Source organism: Phaenicophaeus curvirostris, unplaced genomic scaffold (assembly GCF_032191515.1).
Source record: "Phaenicophaeus curvirostris isolate KB17595 unplaced genomic scaffold, BPBGC_Pcur_1.0 scaffold_127, whole genome shotgun sequence".
NCBI classification, from domain to species: Eukaryota; Metazoa; Chordata; class Aves; order Cuculiformes; family Cuculidae; genus Phaenicophaeus; species Phaenicophaeus curvirostris.
Genome location: NW_027206748.1, coordinates 399,166 through 420,902, shown reverse-complemented (window position 1 = coordinate 420,902; position 21,737 = coordinate 399,166). Strand labels below are relative to the sequence as shown.

General features: G+C 63.6%; 1 protein-coding gene across 1 annotated transcript in view; it reads left to right on the top strand.

The window, feature by feature from the left end:
* MAST1 (microtubule associated serine/threonine kinase 1) overlaps positions 1-21,737 on the top strand; it is a 33,612-nt gene that overhangs the window by 11,050 nt on the left and 825 nt on the right. The window contains 17 exon segments of the mRNA XM_069882409.1: positions 302-369; positions 1,359-1,444; positions 2,265-2,473; positions 4,806-4,944; positions 5,738-5,870; positions 7,068-7,233; positions 8,428-8,529; positions 9,295-9,417; positions 11,839-11,855; positions 11,857-11,946; positions 14,807-14,916; positions 15,410-15,539; positions 16,176-16,350; positions 17,300-17,532; positions 19,045-19,167; positions 20,660-20,793; positions 21,224-21,366. Of these exon segments, the coding sequence (XP_069738510.1) occupies positions 302-369; positions 1,359-1,444; positions 2,265-2,473; positions 4,806-4,944; positions 5,738-5,870; positions 7,068-7,233; positions 8,428-8,529; positions 9,295-9,417; positions 11,839-11,855; positions 11,857-11,946; positions 14,807-14,916; positions 15,410-15,539; positions 16,176-16,350; positions 17,300-17,532; positions 19,045-19,167; positions 20,660-20,793; positions 21,224-21,366 (2,181 nt within the window).

The following is a 21,737-nucleotide window of genomic DNA, read 5'->3' as shown; positions in this document are numbered from 1 at the left end:
GGGGTCCCTGATGGGGAGGGTGTGGGGGGAGGCCGCACACAAGTGACATCACGTGTCCTTGCACGCACACACACGACGCCTCGTGTCCTACACATGGGACATGGTGACCCCTTCACACGTGTGACTCCCCATGTTCCCCACACATGACGCCCAGTCCCTGCGCACACATGATGCTCCATGTCCCCCACACGTGACGCCGTGTCCCCTACACATGATGTCGTGTCCCCCCCATGCATGAAAAACCATGTCCCCCACACATGATGCCGTGTGTCCCTCAAGCATGACGTCCTGTGTCCCGCAGACGTGGTGCACCTAGAGGAGCCGGACAGCGGTGGCACCAACACGCCTGAGCCCGAGGACGGCACCGAGGTGGGTACAGGGTCCCCGTGTGTCCCCATATCCTCCTGCATCCCCCCACGTCACCCTGTGGCCCCCAATCCCGTGTCCCCACATCCTCCTGTGTCCCCTCATGACCCCGTGTCCCCATGTCCTCCTGTGTCCCCTCATGACCCCGTGTCCCCATGTCCTCCTGTGTCCCCTCATGTCCCCTCATGACCCCATGTCCCCTCATGCCCTTGTGTCCCCCCATGTCCTTCCATGTCCCCATGTCCTTGTGTCTCCATGACCCCATGTCCCCCTGTGTCCCCAAGTCACCTCATGTCCCCTCATGTCCCTGTGTCACCGTGTCCCCAAGTGACCCTTCCATCCTGTGTCTGTCACCCCGTGCCCCCTCGTGTCCCCATGTCCTTCTGTTCCTATCACCCCGTGTCACCCTGTGACCCCCAACCCCAAATCCCCATGTCCTCCTGTGTCCCCCCATGACCCCATGTCCCCCCATGACCCTCTGTTCCCCCATGTTGCTCCATGTCCCCCCATGTCCCCCTGTGACCCCTGGCCCCCCACGACTCCTTGTCACCCTGTGACCCCCAAACCCATGTCCCCATGTCCTCCTGTGTCCCCCCACGTTCCTCCATGTCTCCCCATGACCCTGTGTCCCCTCATGTCCCCCTATGACCCCTGGCCCCCATGACTCTGTGTCACCCTGTGAGCCCCCAAACCCATGTCCCCCCATGTCCTTGTGTTCCTATGACCCTATGTCACCCTGTGACCCCTAACCCTGTGTCCCCATGTCCTCCCGTGTCCCCCCATGGCCCCATCTCCCCACACGTTCCTCCATGTCCCCCTGTGACCCCTGTGTCCCCATGTCCTCCCGTGTCCCCCCATGACCCCATGTCCCTGCATGTTCCTCCATGTCCCCCTGTGACCTCTGGTCCCCCATGACTCCTTGTCAACCTGTGACCCCCAACCCTGTGTCCCCGTGTCCTCCTGTGTCCCCTCACGTCCCCCCGTGTCCCCAGGGCCGCGGCGCCGTCCCCAGGGCCAAGAAGCCGCCGGGTGAAAGTGACTTCGAGACGATCAAACTCATCAGCAACGGCGCCTACGGGTGAGGGGACACGGGGACACAGGGACATGGGGGGGACACGGCATGTGGTGGCATCACACTCTGTGCCAGCCGTGCCCTGTGCCGGGTCTTTATCAATGACCTGGATGAAGGTGTTGAGGGCACCCTGAGCGAGTTTGGAGATGACACTGAGCTGGGTGGAAGCATGGATCTGCTGGAGGGTTTTGAGGTTCTCCAGAGGGATCTGAGCTGGTTGGATCCATGGGCTGAGACCAAGGGGATGAGGTTGGAGCAGGACCTTGGGGCACAACAACCCTGGGCAGCTCCAGCCTAGGAGGAGTCTGGCTGGAAAGGGCCTGGAGGAGAAGGACCTGGGGGGGTTGGTGGAACACGAGGATGTGGAGGCTCTGGAGCGAGTGCAGAGAAGAGCAACGAAGCCGGGGAGGGGGCTGGAGAAGAAGAGGAGCGGCTGAGAGAGCTGGGGGGGTTCAGCCTGGAGAAGAGGAGCCTGAGGGGAGACCTCCTTGCTCTTTCCCTGCAAGGAGCTGGTGGAGAGGAGGGAGCTGGGCTCTTCTCCCCAGGGCCAGGGGCCAGGCCGAGAGGGAACGGCCTCAAGCTCCACCAGGGGAGGCTCCGCATGGACAGCAGGATAGAATCTTTCCTGGAAAGGGTCCCTGGGCCCTGGGACAGGGAGGGGGTTGAGTCCCCTGCCCTGGAGGGGTTGAAGGGCCGGGTGGACGAGGTGCTGAGGGACACGGGTTAGTGATTGATGGGGACGGTTGGACTCGATGACCCGGTGGGTCTTTTCCAACCTGTTGACGCGGTGTTTCTGTGCCGTGGTGTGACCGGGGGGTCCCGGCAGGGCCGTGTACCTGGTGCGGCACCGCGCCACGCGCCAGCGCTTCGCCATGAAGAAGATCAACAAGCAGAACCTGCTGCTGCGCAACCAGGTGGAGCAGGCGTTCGTCGAGCGCGACATCCTCACCTTCGCCGAGAATCCCTTCGTCGTCGGGCTCTTCTGCTCCTTCCAGACCCGGCGGCACCTCTGCATGGTCATGGAGTACGTGGAAGGTGGGCGAGCCGGGGGGCTGGGGGGGCACAATAGGGGGCTGGGGGTCAAGATATGGGGCTGGGCACCATCATACAGGGCTGGGGGTCGTGATATGGGTCTGGGGGTCACGATATGGGTCTGGGGGTCATGATATGGGTCTGGGGGTCAAGATATGGGGCTGGGCACCATCATACAGGGCTGGGGATCGCGATATGGGTCTGGGGGTCATGATATGGGTCTGGGGATCAAGATATGGGGCTGGGCACCATCATACAGGGCTGGGGGTCATGATATGGGTCTGGTGGTCACGATATGGGTCTGGTGGCCACGATATGGGTCTGGGGGTCATGATATGGGTCTGGGGGTCAAGATATAGGGCTGGGGGTCAAGATATGGGGCTGGGCACCATCATACAGGGCTGGGAGTCGTGATATGGGTCTGGTGGTCACGATACGGGTCTGGGGTTCATGTTATAGGGCTGGGGGTCATGATATGGGGCTGGGCACCATCATACAGGGCTGGGGGTCGTGATATGGGTCTGGTGGTCACAATATGGGTCTGGGGGTCATGATATAGGGCTGGGGGTCATGATATAGGGCTGGGGGTCGTGATATGGGGCTGGGTGTCATGATATGGGGCTGGGCACCATCATACAGGGCTGGGGGTCATGATATGGGTCTGGTGGTCACGATATGGGTCTGGGGGTCAAGATATGGGTCTGGGGGTCAAGATATGTGGCTGGGCACCATCATACAGGGCTGGGGGTCATGATATGGGTCTGGTGGTCACAATATGGGTCTGGGGATCATGATATAGGGCTGGGGGTCAAGATATGGGGCTGGGCACCATCATACAGGGCTGGTGGTCACGATATGGGTCTGGTGGTCACGATATGGGTCTGGGGGTCATGATATAGGGCTGGGGGTCAAGATATGGGGCTGGGTGTCATGATATGGGGCTGGGCACCATCATACAGGGCTGGGGGTCATGATATGGGTCTGGTGGTCACAATATGGGTCTGGGGATCATGATATAGGGCTGGGGGTCAAGATATGGGGCTGGGCACCATCATACAGGGCTGGTGGTCACGATATGGGTCTGGTGGTCACGATATGGGTCTGGGGGTCATGATATAGGGCTGGGGGTCAAGATATGGGGCTGGGTGTCATGATATGGGGCTGGGCACCATCATACAGGGCTGGGGGTCATGATATGGGTCTGGTGGTCACGATATGGGTCTGGGGGTCATGATATAGGGCTGGGGGTCATGATATGGGGCTGGGCACCATCATACAGGGCTGGGGGTCGTGATATGGGTCTGGTGGTCACTATATGGGTCTGGGGGTCATGATATAGGGCTGGGGGTCGTGATATGGGGCTGGGTGTCATGATATGGGGCTGGGCACCATCATACAGGGCTGGGAGTCGTGATATGGGTCTGGTGGTCACTATATGGGTCTGGGGTTCATGTTATAGGGCTGGGGGTCATGATATAGGGCTGGGGGTCATGGTATGGGGCTGGGGGTCGTGATATGGGGCTGGGGGTCATGGTATGGGGCTGGGGGTCGTGATATGGGGCTGGCTGGGTGCGGCGCTTTTCGTGTCTCAACAGGGGCAGTTTACGTCCCAACAGGGGTGGTTTATGTCCCAATAGGGGCAGCTAATGTCCTGACAGAGCAGTTTATGTCCCGATAGAGCAGTTTAGGTCACGACAGAGCAATTTATGACTCAACAGGGTAGTTTATGTCCTGACAGGGGGCAGTTTATATCATGACAGAGCAGTTTATGTCCCAACAGGGGCAGTTTAGGTGACGACAGGGTGGTTTATGTCCCAGTAAGGGCAGTTTATGTCCCGACAGAGCAGTTTAGGTGACGACAGGGCAGTTTATGTCCTGATAGAGCAGTTTATGTCCTGATAGAGCAGTTTATGTTCTGATAGAGCAGTTTATGCCCCGATAGAGCAGTTTAGGTCATGACAGGGGCAGTTTACGTCCTGATAGGAGCAGTTTATGTCATAACAGAACAGTTTATATCCCAACAGGGGCAGTTTATGTCCCGACAGGGTGGTTTACGTCCCAACAGAAGCAGTTTATGTCATGACAGAACCGTTTATATCCCAACAGGGGCAGTTTAGGTCACGACAGGGTGGTTTATGTCCCGACAGAAGCAGTTTATGCCCCGATAGAGCAGTTTAGGTCCCAACAGAGCAGCTTCTATCGCCACAGGGAGCTTTGACCCCCCGACGTGGTGCTTTCAGGGGGGAGTTGGGACGCGCTGGGTGACCTTGTGTCCCCCCCTTCCTCCCCCCTTGTCCCCCACCGTGTCCCCCCCCCCACTCCTTGTCCCCCCCAGGCGGGGACTGTGCGGCGCTGCTGAAGCAGATCGGGGCGCTGCCGCTGGAACTCGCTCGTCTTTACTTCGCGGAAACCGTCCTGGCCTTGGAATATCTGCACAATTACGGCATCGTGCACCGGGACCTCAAACCCGACAAGTGAGGGGGGGGTCGGGAGGGGCACGAGGTCACAGGGGGCTCTCCTGACACCCCCACTCCTCCAGCTGCCCCACACACACCCCTCCTGCCCCCCCGCTCTGCCAACGCCCCCCTGACCACCTTGTTGCCCCCCCCACTCTCTGATGCCTCCCCAGACCCTGATCCTCGAACCCCCCAGCCCCTCTGCCCCCCCCATAACCCCCCACCCTGCTGATCACCCCCCTTCCCCTCGTCCTCCAAGCCCCCTCCAGCCCCCCCGATGCCCCCCAGATGCCCCCTCGCTCTCTGACCCCCCCTCACTCTCTGACCCCCCCGCCTCCCCCACCCCTGATCTCCCAACAATCCCCTGACCCCCCCTGCTGATCACCCCCCGTCCTCATCCTCCAAGCTGCTCCCTGCCCCCCGACGACCCCCCCTTGCTCTTTGACACCCCCCCACTTCCTGACACCCTCCTGCCCCCTGACGACCCCCCATCACTCTCTGACACCCCCCACCCTGCTGATCACCCCCTTCCCCTCGTCCTCCAAGCTGCCCCCCTTCAGAGCCCCTGATGACCCCTTGATGCCCCCCCTTGCCCCCCCCACTCTGCTGATCACCCCCCTGTCCCCCTTCCCCACGTCCTCCAAGCTGCCCCCTGCCCCCCCTCGCTCTTTGACGCCCCCCCCACACTCTCTGACACCCCCCTCCACCCTACTGGTCCCCCCCACCTTCCACCTCATCCATCAAGCTGCCCCCCTCACCCCCTGATGCCCCCAGACCCCCTGACACCCCAACTTGACGCCCCCCCCCCCAGCCTGCTGATCACGTCCCTGGGCCACGTGAAGCTGACGGACTTCGGGCTCTCCAAGCTGGGGCTGATGAGCTTAACCACCAACCTCTACGAGGGCCACGTGGGGCGCGACGCCAGGGAGTTCCGCGACAAACAGGTCAGGGCGGGGCCGGGGGGCGGGGCCCGCGAGGGGCGGGGGCCTGTGTGGGGGGCGTGGTCTTGTGGGCGGGGCTTTAAGGAAGGGGCGGGGCTTAAGGAAGGGGGCGGGGCCTCTTTGTATGGGAGCTTCTGAGTGGACCCTGTGGGGGCGGGGCCTCGGGGAGGGGAGGGGCTTCAGGAAAGGGGGGCGTGGTTTCAGGAAAGGGGCGTGGTTCCACGAAGGGGCGTGGCCTCTTGAATGGGAGCTTCTGAGCAGTCTCTTTGGGGAGGGGCGTGGCCTGTGGAAAGGGGCGTGGCCTCTTGGAAGGGGCGTGGCCTATAAAGGGGGCGTGGTCTTTGTGGGTGGGGTTTCTAGGGTGGGCGTGTCTCTGGGAGGGGCGTGGTTTATAAAGGGGGTGGTCTCTTGAACAGGAGCTTCTGAGTGGAGTCTCTGGGAAGGGGCGTGGTCTAGGGAAGGGGTGGGGTTTGTGGAAAGGGGCGTGGCTTGTGGGAAGGGGCGTGGCCTCTTGAATGGGTGGTTCTGGGTGGAGTCTTAGAGAAGAGCCGTGGCTTGTGGGAAGGGGCGTGGCTTATGGAAGGGGCGTGGCCTCTTGAATGGGATGATCTGGGTGGGTCTTAGGGAAGGGGCGTGGTCTGTCCAAGGGGCGTGGCTTGTGGGAAGGGGCGTGGTCTCTTGAATGGAGGTTCTGGGCGGTGTCTCGGAAGGGGTGTGGCTTGTGTGAAGGGGCGTGGCTTATGAAGGGGGCGTGGCCTCTTGAATGGGAGCCAAGGTGGCTTCTCCGGATGGGGTGGGGCCTTGGATGTGGGCGGGGGTTCAGAAAGGGGCATGACCTGTTGAATGGGAGCATTGGGGCGGTGTCCCCAGAAAGGGGCGGGGCTACTGGAAAGGGGCGTGGCCTCTTGGCTGGGAACTCCAGGGCTGAGTCTCTAGATGGGGCAGGTCTTCAGGTAGGGGCGTGACCTATTGAATGGGAGCATTGGGGTGGAGTATCTAGAAAGGGGCGTGGCTTATGGAAAGGGGCGTGGCCTCTTGACTGGGAGCTTCTGAGAGGGGTCTCTTGAATGGGAGAGGGGTCTCTAGAAAGGGAGGGGGTCTCTAGAAAGGAGGTGAGGGGAAGGGGGAGGGGAAGGGGGAGAGCAGGCATTCGGGGGGGCCCGGGGGGGTTTTGGGGCTCCCCCTGACCGCCCCCCCCAGGTGTGCGGCACCCCCGAGTACATCGCGCCCGAGGTGATCCTGCGCCAGGGCTACGGGAAGCCCGTGGACTGGTGGGCCATGGGCATCGTCCTCTACGAGTTCCTGGTGGGCTGCGTCCCCTTCTTTGGGGACACCCCCGAGGAGCTCTTCGGGCAGGTCATCTCGGGTACGGGGACACAGGGACACGGGGACATGGGGATGTGGGTGTGGGGACAGGGGGATGGACACGGGAGATGGGCACAGGACATTAGGACATGGACATGGGACCATGGACATGGGGACATGAATATGGGGACATGGATAGAGACCCTGGGACATGGAGACATGGATGTGGAGACAGGGAGGTGGACACGGGAGATGGGGACTTGGGGACATGGACATGGGGACACAGACCCAGGGACATGGACACAGCACATCGGGACATGGACATGGACACAGGGACACGGAAATGGGGACTGGGACATGGGGACACAGACCCTGGGACATGGACACAGGGACATGGGGACATGGGACATGGACACAAACTCTGGGATATGGGGACACGGGACATGAGGATATGGACATGAGGACACGGACATTGGGACATGGACATGGGACATCAGGACATAGACATGGGATATGGGGACATGGGGACACAGACAGGGACACAGACCCTTGGAAATGCACATAGGACATCAGGACATGGACACAGACCCTTGGACATAGACACAGGACATGGGGACATGGACACAGGGACACATGGACATGGGGCATGGAGATACGGACATGGACACAGGGATATGGTCACCCAGACAGGGTTATGGACGTACAGACACACGGACATGGGGGGGCACAGAGGGACACCTCTGAGGTGCTGCTTGGGCAGGTCACCTCGGGTATGGGGACACGGTGACATGGGGACATGGGGACATGGACACCCAGACAGACACACAGACACACAGACACACAGACACACAGACATGGGCCAAGGGGCATGGACACAAGGACGTGGTGGGGGACGTAGGGCAGATCATCTCCAATACGGACACGGGGACAATGACACGGACACAAGGACACACGGACACGGGGACAGTGACACAGGGGGGGACATGGACACACGGACATGGGGACAATGACATGGGGGGGAGAGACACGGACACACAGATATGGGGACAGTGACACAGGAGGGGACACGGACACACGGACACAGGGACACGGGGTGGGGACATGTGGAGGACACAGGTAGGGGGAGCTGGGAGGGCACGGGAACACGGGACACGGGGCAGACAGACGGACACAGGGGGACACAAGGGTCGGTGGGGGGAGCGCCGTGTCCCCTGCTCACGCGTGTCCCCCCCCGTGTCCCCTCCTGTGTCCCCAGATGAGATCCTGTGGCCGGAGGGGGACGAGGCACTGCCCCCCGACGCCCAGCACCTCATCTCACGCCTGCTGCAGCCGGACCCGCTGCGCCGCCTGGGCACCGGTGACACCCCTGTCCCCCCCATGTCCCCCCTGTGTCCCCTCATGACCCCTCTGTGTCCCCCCATGTGTCCCTGGTCCCTCTGTGTCCCCTGCACCACCTGGTCACTGGTCTCCCCCCGCCATGCCCCCTCTGTGTCCCCCCATGTCCCCTGTGCCACCTGGTCATTGGTGACACCCCACGTGTCCCCATGTCCCCTCATGTCCCCCCCGTGTCCCCATGGTCCTCCTGGCCCCTCTGTGTCCCCCCATGTCCCCCCCCATGTCCCCTGTGCCACCTGGTCACTGGTGACACCCCAGATGTCCCTCCTGTGTCCCCACATCCTCTCTGCATCCCCCCATGTCCCCTGCACTGCCTGGTCACCAGTGACACCCCACGTGTCCCCATGTCCCCTCATGTCCCCGCCATGTCCCCATGGCCCCTCTGTGTCCCCCCGTGCCCCCCCACCTTCCATGTCCCCTGCGCCAGCTGGTCACTGGTGACACTCTGCGTGTCCCCATGTTCCCCCTATGACCCCCTGGCCCCTCTGTGTCCCCTCATGTCCCTCCCCCATGTCCCCAAGGTCCCCCATGTCCCCTCTGTGTCCCCCTATGGCCCTTCTGTCCCCCCCCACGTCTGTCTCCCCGATGTTCCCCCCATGTCCTGTGCCACCCTCATGTCCCCTGTGTGTCCCCCCCCACTCCCCCAAACCCCAATTTCATGGGGGGAACCAGGAGGTGAAGGCTTCCACCCCCCCCACCCAGCCCCCCTGACCCCCCCATTTTCCAGGGGGGGCCCCGGAGGTGAAGGCGCACCCCTTCTTCGCCTCCCTGGACTGGACGGGGCTGCTGCGCCTCAAGGCCGAGTTCGTCCCCCAACTCGAATCCGAGGAGGACACCAGCTACTTCGACAGTGAGAGACCCCCCCCCGGGACCCCCCGGGACCCCAAAACCCCCCTGAACCCTCAGGACCCCCCCAAACCCACCCAGGAACCCCCATCCCCCCCCAGACCCTTCCAGTCCCCACTCAGGACCTCCTAAAACACCCTTGAGAACCCCCAGATCCCTCTGAGATCCCCAAAATCCTCCCCTTGGCACCCCCAGACCCCCCCCGAACCCCCAGAACCCCCCCAAACCCACCCAGGAACCCTCACTGCCCCCCAGGACCCTTCCAATCCCCACTCAGAACCTCCTAAAACACCCCTGAGAACCCCCAGATCCCTCTAAGGCCCCCAAAATCCTCCCCTGGGACCCCCAAACCACCCCCAAACCCCCGGGACCCCCCAAACCCACCCAGGAACCCCCACCCCCCTCGGAGCCCTTCCAATCCCCCCTCCGACCCCACTCAAACACCCCTGAGAACCCCCAGATCCCTCTGAGATCCCCAAAATTCTCCCCTGGGACCCCAAACCCCTGGAACCCCCCTAAACCCACCCAGGAACCCCCATCCCCCCCCAGACCCTTCCAATCCCCACTCAGGGCCACCTAAAACACCCCTGAGAACCCCCAGATCCCTCTGAGATCCCCAAAATTCTCCCCTGGGACCCCCAAACCTCCCCCAAACCCCCGGGACCCCCCCACACCCACCCAGGAACCCCCATCCCCCCCGGACCCTTCCATTCCCCAGTCAGGACCCCCTCAAACACCCCTTAAAAATCCCCAGATCCCTCTGAGGTCCCCAAAATCCTCCCCTGGGACCCCCAGACCCCCCCCCAAACCCCCGGGACCCCCCCAAACCCACCCAGGAACCCCCACCCCCCTCAGGACCCTTCCAATCCCCACTCAGGACCCCCTAAAACACCCCTGAGAACCCCTAGATCCCTCTGAGGTCCCCAAAATCCCCACCCTGCCCCCCTCCCCGAAACCCCTAAACTCCTGGGACCCCCCCCAAAGCCCCCCCCATGGCCCCCCCTCACCCCATAGCTCCCCTCCAGCACCTCCTCACCCTGTGACCCCCCGTGACCCCCCAACCTCATAGCCCCCCCCCAGCCCCCCCTCACCCCCATACCTTCCCCACCACCCTGTCACCCCATGGCCCCCCCTCCCCCACACACACACTGTGCCCCCCCCCATCCTCCCCATTCCCCTTCTCACCCCATGGCCCCCCCATTCCCTGCTAACCCCCATGGACCCCACCCCCACCCCCAACCCATGGACCCCCCCAATCCCCCCCATGCCTCCCATCTCCCCCCCCACTCCCTGCCCCCCCTCACCCCTCTCACCCCATAGCCCCCCACATTCCTCCTCTCCCCATAGCCCCCCCATAGCCCCCCCTCACCCCATCCCACCCCATTCTCCCCTCACCCCATAGACCCCCCATTCCCCTTCTCACCCCATGGCCCCCCCATTCCCTGCTAACCCCATGGCCCCCCCCCCACCCCAACCCATGGACCCCCCCATTCCCCCCCATGCCTCTCATCTCCCCCCCCACCCCGTACCCCCCCCACCCCTCACTTCGGGCTCTACTGTCGCCGCCCCCCTCACCCCATAGCCCCCCCCCCAAGCCCTTCTCACCCCATGGCCCCCCCATCACCCCATGAACCCCCATGGCCCCCCCTCACCCCACAGCCCCCCTCCGGCACCTCCTCACCCTGTGACCCCCCCGTGACCCCCCAACCTCATAGCCCCCCCCAGCCCCCCTCATCCCCATATCTTCCCCACCACCTTGTTACCCCATGGCCCCCCCCTCCCCCCCCCCGCACTGTGCCCCCCCCCCATCCTCCCCATTCCCCTTCTCACCCCATGGCCCCCCCATTCCCCCCCCATGCCTCCCATCTCCCCCCCCACTCCCTGCCCCCCCCCACCCCTCTCACCCCATAGCCCCCCACATTCCCCCTCTCCCCATAGCCCCCCCATACCCCCCCCCCACCCCATCCCACCCCATTCTCCCCTCACCCCATAGACCCCCCATGCCCCCCTCTTACCCCATGGCCCCCCCTCCCCCCACACACTGTGCCCCCCCCATCCTCCCCATTCCCCTTCTCACCCCATGGCCCCCCCATTCCCTGCTAACCCCCATGGACCCCCCCCCCACCCTAACCCATGGACCCCCCCATTCCCCCCCATGCCTCCCATCTCCACCCCCACCCCGTGCCCCCCCTCACCCCTCTCACCCCATAGCCCCCCACATTCCCCCTCACCCCATAGCCCCCCCCTCACCCCATTCCACCCCATTCTCCCCTCACCCCATAGACCCCCCTATGCCCCCCTCTTACCCCATGGTCCCCCCATTCCCCCCCATTCCCCTTCTCACCCCATGGCCCCCCCCATTCCCTGCTAACCCCATGGCCCCCCAGCCCCCCCTCACCCCATTTCCCCCCCCTCACCCCCCCAGCGCGCTCGGAGCGTTTCCCCCCACGCGGCCTACGAGGACGAGGACACGACTGAGGAGGAACCAGTGGAGATCAGGCAGTTCTCCTCCTGCTCCCCAAGATTCAGCAAGGTGGGGGGGCGGGGGGGGGGCAAGGGGGGGCCATGGGGGGGGGCTGTGGGGCGAGGGGGAGGGGGCATATGGGGTGAGACGGGGCCATGAGGGGGTTATGGGGTGAGGGGGGGCATGGGGGGGCTATGGGGGGGGAGCATGGGGTGAGGGGGGGCCATGGGGGGGGACAATGGGGTGGGGGGGGGAGCAAGGGGTGAGGAGGGGAGTGGGGGGGATATGAGGGGGGGGGGGGTCATGGAAGGGTGTGGATTGAGGGGTGGGGGGGCCATGGGGTGAGGGGGGGCATGGGGGGGTGGTCTATGGGGGGGGGTGGTCTATGGGGGGGGCTATGGGGGGGGCTATGGGGTGAGGAGGGGGAGGGGCATGGGGGTGTCATGGGGTGAGGGATGGTGGGGGGGGCTATGGGGTGAGGGAGCACGGGGGGGGACATGGTGTCTATGGGGTGGGGGGGCTGGGGGGACACAAGGGGTGGGGGGGGAGACAAGGTGGGGCAAAACAGGGGAGGGGGGAAAAGGGGAGAGGGGGACACGGGGGGGCTCAGGAGACAGGGGAGGGGGGTCAGAGGGGACGGGGGGACGAGGAAGGGGGGGCATGGGGGGGGCGCAGGTAGTAACACGTGTGTAACCCCCCCACCCATGACCTGGGTGTGACCCTCCTGCTGTCACACGCGTGTGGCCCCTTGTGACCCTCGTGCGAGCGCGGGTGTGCAAAGCCCCGTGCTCTCCCACGCGTGTGCAAATCCCCGTGTGACCCTGTGATCCCATGCATGTGCAAATCTCCTTGTGACTCTATGCTCCTATGGGTGTGCAAAGCCCAATGTGACCACGTGCTCACACGCGTGTGCAAAGCTCCATGTCACCCCATGCTCCCCAATGCGTGTGCAAAGCCCTGTGTGACCTCGTGCTCCCACACGTGTGCAAAGCCCTGTGCTTTCCAACACGTGTGCAAAGCCCAGCGTGACCTTGTGCTTGCACGTGTGTGCAAAGCCTCGTGTCACCCCATGCTCCCCAATGCGTGTGCAAAGCCCTGTGTGACCCTGCGCTTCCACGTGTGTGCAAAGCCTTGTATGACCTCATGCTCACACACGTGTGCAAAGGCCTGTGTCACCCCATGTGCTCCAACGCGTGTGCAAACCCCTGTGCTCTCCAGTGCGTGTGCAAAGCCCCGTGTGACCCTGTGCTTGCACGTGTGCAAAGCTCCGTGTGACCCCCATGCTCACATGCACGTGCAAAGCCCTGAGAGACTCCACACTCCCATGCATGTGCAAACCCCTTGTGCTCTCATCCTTGCACAACCCCTCATGCTCCATGTGTGTGCAAAGCCCTTGTGCTCTCATCCGTGTGCAACCCCTTGTGCTCCCGTGCATGTGCAACCCCCTCATCCTCTCACACATGTGCAAAACCCTTGTCCTCCCATGCGTGTGCAAACCCCTTGTGCTCTCATCTGTGTGCAATCCCCTCATGCTCCCACGCGTGTGCAAACCTTCATGTTCCCACACATGCACAAAGCCCTTGTGCTCTCACATGTGTGCAAACCCTGGAGCTCCACGCGTGTGCAACCCCTGGTGCTCACACACGTGTGCAACCCCTCATGCTCCTGTGCGTGTGCAAACCCCTCATCCTCCCATGTGTGTGCAAACCCCTCGTGCTCCCATGCGTGTGCAAACCCCTTGTGCTCCCACACATGTGCAAATCCCTGGAGCTCCCACGCATGTGCAACCCCTGGTGCTCACACACATGTGCAAATACTCATGCTCCCATGCGTGTGCAAACCCTGGAGCTCCCACGCATGTGCAAACCCCTCGTGCTCCCATGCGTGTGCAAACCCTGGAGCTCCCACGCGTGTGCAGCCCCTGGTGCTCACACACATGTGTGCAAACCCTCGTGCTCCCAAGCGTGTGTAAAGCCCTCGTGCTCCCATGTATGTGCAAACCCCTGTGCTGTCTAACATGTGCGCAAAGCCTCACTTGACCCTGTGCTTGCACGTGTGCAAAGCTCCATGTGACCCCCACGCTCACATGCACGTGCAAAGCCCTGAGAGACTCCGCACTCCCATGCGTGTGCAAACCCCTTGTGCTCTCATCCGTGTGCAACCCCTCGTGCTCCCATGTGTGTGCAAAGCCCTTGTCCTTCCATGTGTGTGCAAACCCTCATCCTCTCACACGTGTGCAAACCCCTTGTGCTCCTACATGTGTGCAAACCCGCACGGTCCCACGCATGTGCAATCCCTGCTTCCTCCCATGCGTGTGCAAACCCCTTGTGCTCTCATCTGTGTGCCATCCCCTCGTGCTCCCACACGTGTGCAAACCCTGGAGCTCCCACACATGTGCAACCCCTGGTGCTCCCACACATGTGCAAACCCCTCGTGCTCCCATGCGTGTGCGAACCCTGGAGCTCCCACACGTGTGCAACCCCTGGTGTTCCCACGCATGTGCAAACCCTCGTGCTCCCACGTGTGTGCAAAGCCCTCATGCTCCCACATGTGTGCAAACCCTGGTGCTCACACACACGTGTGCAAACCGTCATGCTCCCACGTGTGCAAACCCCTCATGCTCCCACGCATGTGCAACCCCCTCGTGCTCCCACGTGTGCAACCCCCTCGTGCTCCCACGCATGTGCAAACCCTGGTGCTCCCACACGTGTGCAACCCCCTGGTGCTCACACGCGTGTGCAACCCCTGGTGCTCACACACGTGTGCAAACCCTCGTGCATCCACGCATGTTCAAACCCTGGAGCTCCCACGTGTGCAAACCCCTCGTGCTCTCACTTGTGTGCAAAGCCCTTGTGCTCCCACACGTGTGCAACCCCCTGGTGCTCCCACACACATGTGCAAACCCTCGTGCTCACACGCGTGTGCACAGGTGTACAGCAGCCTGGAGCAGCTCTCGCTGCAGCCCGAGCCCAAGGCACCCAAGGGACGACGTGACGGGGTCACGCGTGACCGTGGCTGGAGAACCGCGTCGCCCGAGCTGTGAGGGGGGACAGGGGGGTCCCGGGTGGGGGGGGACGGGGAATGAGGGGGGGGGGGGTCCCAAAGGTGGGGGGCCCTGGGGAGGGGAGTGAAGGTGGGGGTCTCAGGGTGGGGGTCACAAAGGGGGGCCCAGAGGTTGGGGGGGGGCTCTGGAGGGTCCCAGTGGGTCCTGGGGGGGGGGCTGAGGGTGGGGGGTCCCAAAGGTGGGGGTCCCAGAGGGGTCCTGGGGGGCGGGGTGAGGGTAGGGGTCCCAAATTTGGGTTCCCAAGGGGGGGTCTCAGGGTGGGGGTCATAAAGGGGGGGTCTGAGGGTGGAGGATCTAGCAGTGGCTCGGGGGGGGGGTGTCTCAGGGTGGGGACTCTCTCCCCCCCCAGACATTGGGATCCCCCAAAGGGGGTTTGGGGGGCTGCAGGGGGTCAGCCCCCCCCCCCCCCAAAATGCTGGGATCCCTCCAGGAAGCGCCCCCCAGCTGCTGAAGGGGCCCCCCCCCGAGGGTGAGGGGAGCCCCCCACTCCCTGGAGCTCGGCGACGCTTCTCAGCGCTGCTGGAAACGGGGGGACCCACCCCCCGAAATGGGGGACCCCCCCGCGAGGGACCCTCGGAGGCAGCAGGCGAGGAGCCAGGTCGGGGGGGGGGGTGGAAATTGGGGGGGGGGGGGTCCTGTTGGGGGTTCCTGGGTGCTTGGGTCCATTTTTGGGGGGTCCAGACAGAGTTTGGGGGGGTATCTTGGACACTGGCATCTTTTGGGGGGGTTCCAGATGGAATTGGGGGGGTCTTGGACACTGGCATCCCTTTTGGGGGGGTTCCAGATGGAATTGGGGGGGTCTTGGACACTTCCATCCCTTTTGGGGGGGTTCCAGATGGAATTGGGGGGGGTCTTGGACACTGATATCTCTTTTGGAGGGGTCCAGATGGAGTTGGGGGGGTTCCGGATGGAGTTGGGGGGGGGTCTTGGACACTGGTGTCCCTTTTGGGGAGGGTCCAGATGGAGTTGGGGGGGGGGTCTTGGACACTGGTATCCCTTTTGGGGGGGTTCCAGATGGAATTGGGGGGGTCTTGGACACTGGCATCCCTTTTGGGAGGGCTCCAGATGGAATTGGGGGGGTCTTGGACACTTCCATCCCTTTTGGGGGGGTTCCAGATGGAATTGGGGGGGGTCCAGATGGAATTGGGGGGGGTCCAGATGGAATTGGGGAGGATCTTAGACACCAGCATCCCTTTTGAGGGTCCTCACCAGGGTGTCCCCCCCCAACCCCCAGGGGATCGGCCCCCCCGGGAGCTGCCCCCCCCCCCGGGCTGAGCTGGGGCTGCGGCGACCGAGGTACCCGGGGGTCCCCCCCTCCGAAACGGGGGGCGACAAGCGCAGCCCCCGCGCCCCCACCAAGGTCACCAAGTCAGCATCGGCCACCGCGCTCTCCGTCATCATCCCCAGCGGTGGGTGGCACCCCCAAAACCCACCCCCCCCCGCAGACCAAACCCCCTCCCAGCACCCCAAACCTCTCCCAGCACCCCAAACCTCTCCCAGCACCTCAAACCCAACCCAGCACCCCAAACCCCCTCCCCACCCCCCAAAAAACCTCCCTGCTCCCCAAATTCCCCACCCCAACCCCCCCCAGCACCCGCACAGCACCCCAACCCCCCCAACTCCAAAACCGCCCCCCTCCCCAAACCCCCTGCTCTCCAAAACCCCCTCACCCCAACCCCCCCCAGCACCCCAACCCCCCCATCCCCAAACCCCCAACTCCAAAACACCCCCAAACCCCCTCCCTTCACCCCAAAACCCCCCACCCCAAAACCTCCCTGCTCCTCCCTGCTCCTGCTGGGACCCCCCCAGCCCCATTTTGGGGGGGGTTTGGCGGGGTCTCTGTGGGTCCTGGGGTGGGGGGAGCACTGGGGTCTGTGCAGATGCTGAGACCCCCATGGGGGGCGACATTGGGGTCTCTGAGGGTGCAGAACCCCTATGGGGGGGTCCCCTGGGTTTCTGGGGGTGCTGGGACCCTCATGGGGGGGTAATTGGGGTCTCTGAGGGTGCTGGGACCCCCGGGGGGGGGGGACATTGGGGTCTGTGTGGGTCCTGAGACCCCCATGGGGGTGTAATTGGGGTCTGTGTGGGTGCTGGGACCCCCATGGGGGGGGACATTGGGGTCTGTGTGGGTGCTGGGGGGCGCACTGGGGTCTGTGTGGGTGTGGAACCCCTATGGGGGGGTGCCCTGGGTTCCTGGGGGTGCTGGGACCCTCATGGGGGGGTAATTGGGGTCTGTGTGGGTGCTGGGACCCCCATGGAGGGGACACTGGGGTCTCTGTGGGTGCTGGGCCCCCCGTGGCCATGGGGGGGCCATGGGGGGGTCCATGGTGGGGGTCACGGTGCCATCTCGGGGCGCAGCGGAGGCGCCTGGCTCGTCGCCCCTGGGCAGCCCCATGTCCCCCCGCTCGCTGTCCTCGGACCCCTCGTCGCGGGACTCGTCCCCGGGGCGCGAGTTGGCCCCCGCCGTGGCCGCCCCCCCCCGCTCCCCCATCGCCATCCCTCGCCCCGGAAAGAAGTTCGGGTTCACCCTGCGCGCCATCCGCGTCTACCTGGGGGACAGCGACGTCTACAGCGTCCACCACGTCGTCTGGGTCAGCGGGGACACGGGGGACAACGGGGACACGGGGGGACAATGGGGGCATGGGGGGTATTGGGGACATGAGGGGGACAATGGTGACATGGGAGGTATTGGGGACATGGAGGGTATTGGGGACATAGGGGTACAGGGGGACATGGGGGTATTGGGGACATGGGGGGACAATGGGGACATGGAGGATATTGGGGACATGGGGGGACAATGGGGACATGGGGGGTATTGGGGACATGGAGGGTATTGGGGACATAGGGGTACAGGGGGACATGGGGGTATTGGGGACATGGAGGGTATTGGGGACATGGGGGGACAATGGGGACATGGGGGGACAATAGGGACATGGGAGGTATTGGGGACACAGGAGGACAATGGAGACTTGGGGGGTATTGGGGACATGGGGGGCTATTGGGGACATGGGGGGTACTGGGGACATGGGGGTATTGGGGACGTGAGGGGGACAATGGTGACCTGGGGGGACAATGGGGACATGGAGGATATTGGGGACATGGGGGGACAATGGGGGCATGGGGGGTATTGGGGACATGGGGGACAATGGTGACATGGGGGACAATAGGGACTTAGGGGGACAATAGGGATATGGGAGGTATTGGGGACATGGAGGGTATTGGGGACATGGGGGGACATTGGGGACATGGGGGTATTGGGGACATGGGGGTATTGGGGACATGAGGGGGACAATGGGAACATGGGGGACAATAAGGATGTAGGGGGACAATGGGGACATGGGAGGTATTGGGGACATGGGGGATATTGCGGACATGGAGGGACTTTGGGGACATGGGGGGACAACGGGGGGCATTGGGGACATGGGGGGACAATAGGGACGTAGGGGGACAATGGGGACGTGGAGGGTATTGGGGACATGGAGGGTATTGGGGACATGAGGGGACAATAGGGACTTAGGGGGACAATGGGGACATGGGGGGTATTGGGGACATGGGGGTTTTGGGGACATGGGAGGACAATGGAGACATGGGGGTATTGGGGACATGGGGGGACAATGGGGACATGGGGGGACAATAGGGACATAGGGGGACAATGGGGACATGGGAGGTATTGGGGACATGGGGGTATTGGGGACATGAGGGGACAGTGGGGAGATGGGGGGACAATGGGGACTTGGGGCACAATGGGGACATGGAGAGTATTGGGGACGTGAGGAGCATTGGGGACGTGGACAGTAATGGGGGACATGGGGGGACAGTGGGGACATGGGGGGACAATGGGGACATGGAGAATATTGGGGACATGGGGGGGACAATGGTGACATGGGGGGTATTGGGGACACGGGGGTCATCGGGGACATGTGGGGACGCGTGGGTCATGGGAGGCCATGTGGCTACGGGGACGTGAGGACACGGGGGAGCCTCGGTGGGACAACAGGACGCGTGGGACACCGGGGCCGTGGGCAGCTGTGGGGACATTGGGGACACGGGGGACACGGGGCGCGGCCCCAGTGCATTGTGGGTACCTGTCGGGGGGGTCCCAGCACGTGGAGGAGGGCGGCCCCGCGCAGGAGGCCGGACTCTGCGCCGGGGACCTCATCACCCACGTCAACGGGGAACCCGTCCACGGGCTGGTGCACACCGAGGTGGTGGAGCTCATCCTCAAGGTCAGCGGGGACGGGGGGACCGGGGGGGACGGGGGGGGACAGGGGGATCGTAGGGGTCACCAGGGGGTCATGGGGTCGAGGGTCATGGGGATCACGGGGTGGTGGGGGACAGTGGGTGTCACCAGGGTCATGGAAGGTCATGAGGATCATGGGGGTCACCAGGGTCATGGAGGGTCATGAGGATCATGGGGGTCACTATGGTCATTGGGGGTCATGGGGATCTTGAGGATCATGGCAGCCATGGGGTGGGGATGGTCCTGGAGGTCACGTGTGTCACCAGGGTCATGAGAATCATGGGGGTCACCAGGGTAATGGAGGGTCATGAGGATCGTGGGGTCACCAGGGTCATGGAGGGTCATGAGGATCATGGGGGTCACCAGGGTCATGGAGGGTCATGAGGGTCGTGGGGGTCACCAGAGTCACAGGATTGAAGGTCATGAATTAATGGGGGTTGTGGGGATCATGGGGGTTGTGAGCATCATGGGGGTTCATGGGGTTCATGGTTGTCACCAGAGTCATGGAGGGTCATGAGGATCGTGGGGGTCACCAGAGTCACAGGGTTGAGGGTCATGGATTGGTGGAGATCATGGGGGTCATGAGGTCACCGGGTCATGGAGGTTATGAGGATGATGGGGGGGTCATGGGGTTCATGGGGGTCACTAGGGTCATGGAGGGTCATAGGGGTCATGTGGGTTGTGAGCATCATGGAGGGTCATGAGGACCATGGGGGTCACCAGAGTCACAGGATTGAGGGTCATGGCTTGGTGAGGGTCATGGGGATCATAGTGGGTCATGGAGTTCATGGGTGTCACAAGGGTCATGAAGGGTCATGGATGTCACCAGGGTCATGAGGATCATGGAGGTCACCAGAGTCACAGGATTGTGGGGTCATGGGTTGGTGGGGTCACAGGGATCATGGGGGCCATTGGGGTTGTGAGCATCATGGGAGGTCACGGGGTTCGTGGGGGACCATGGGGATCTGGAGGATCATAGGGATCGTAGGGGTCACCAGGGTCATGGATGTCACCAGGGTCATGGGGATCATGAGGATCATGGGGGTCACCAGAATCACAGGATTGTGGGGTCACGGGTTGGTGGGGGTCAAGAGGGTGTTGTGAGCATCATGAGAGCTCATGGGGTTTATGGATGTCACCAGGGTCATGGAGGGTCGTGGGGGTCATGGGGATCATGGGGGTTGTGAGGATCATGGTGGCTCATGGGGGTCTTAGGGGGCCATGGGGATCTGGAGGATCATGTGGGTCACAGGATGGGGGGGGTCATGAGGATCACCAGGGTCGTGCAGGATCATGAGGATCATGGGGTCAAGGTTCATGGGGGTCACCAGGGTCATGGAGGGTCATGAGGTTCATGGCGGTCACCTGGGTTGTGGAGGGTTATGAGGATCATGGGGGTCACCAGGGTCATGGAAGGTCATGGGGATGATGGGGTCGAGGGTCATGGGGGTCCCCATGGGTGTCCTTGACCCCCCCAGAGTGGGACGAAGGTGCTGGTGACCACGACGCCGCTGGAGAACACCTCGATCCGGCTGGGGCCCGCGCGGCGGCGCCCGGCACGCGCCAAGATGGCCCGGAGGAACCGGCGCAGCGGCGGCGGCGGCCACGAGAGGTGGGGACTGGGGGAACTGGGAGCAACTGGGGGGACTGGGACAAACTGGGGGAACTGGGGGAGTTGGGGTGAACTGGGGGAACTGGGTGGACTGGGGAGAACTGGAGGGATTGTGGGGGAACTGGGAGGAACTGGGAGAACAAGGGGTAACTGGGAATGGGGAACTGGGGAGGACAGAGGTTGACTGGGAGAACTGGGAGGAACTGGGTGAACTGGCAGAAACTGGGAGGAACTGGAGGGATCTAGGAGGAACTGGGTGAAATGGGTGGACTGGGAGGAACTGGGGGTTGCGGGGGGGGGGTGTGAGGCGGCCTCCGGCCGGCAGGGGGCGCTGGGGGGTGGTTCGCGGGGTGTGTGACGCGGCCTCCGGCCGGCAGGGGGCGCTGAGGGGTGGTTCGCGGGGGTGTGTGACGCGGCCTCCGGCCGGCAGGGGGCGCCGCGCGCTGTTCCGGCACTTGGCCCGCCAGGCGTCGCTGCTGCACACGAGCCGCTCTCTCTCGTCGCTCAGCCGCTCGCTCTCCTCCTCCGACAGCCTCCCCGCCTCCCCCACGCACGCGCGCGCGCGCGACCCGGGTACGGGGGTTGCCATGGCAACGGGGGGGGCGGGGCGGAGGGACTGGGAGGGACTGGGGAGGCCAGGCAGAACGGGAGGGAATGGGGGAACTGGGGGCACCAGGGGGACTGGGAGGAATGGGGGGGAGTAGGCAGAATGGGAGGAACTGGGGGGGACTGGGAGGAATGAGAGAACTGGGGAATGGGGGAACTGGGAGGAACTGGGTAGAATGGGGGAACTGGGAGGAATGGGGGAAATGGGGGCACCAGGGGGGCTGGGAGGAACTGGGGGGACTGGGCAGAATGGGATGAAGTGGGGGGGACTGGGAGGAATGGGGGGGACTGGGAGAAACAGAGAAATGGGGGGACTAAGTGGAATGGGAGGAATGAGA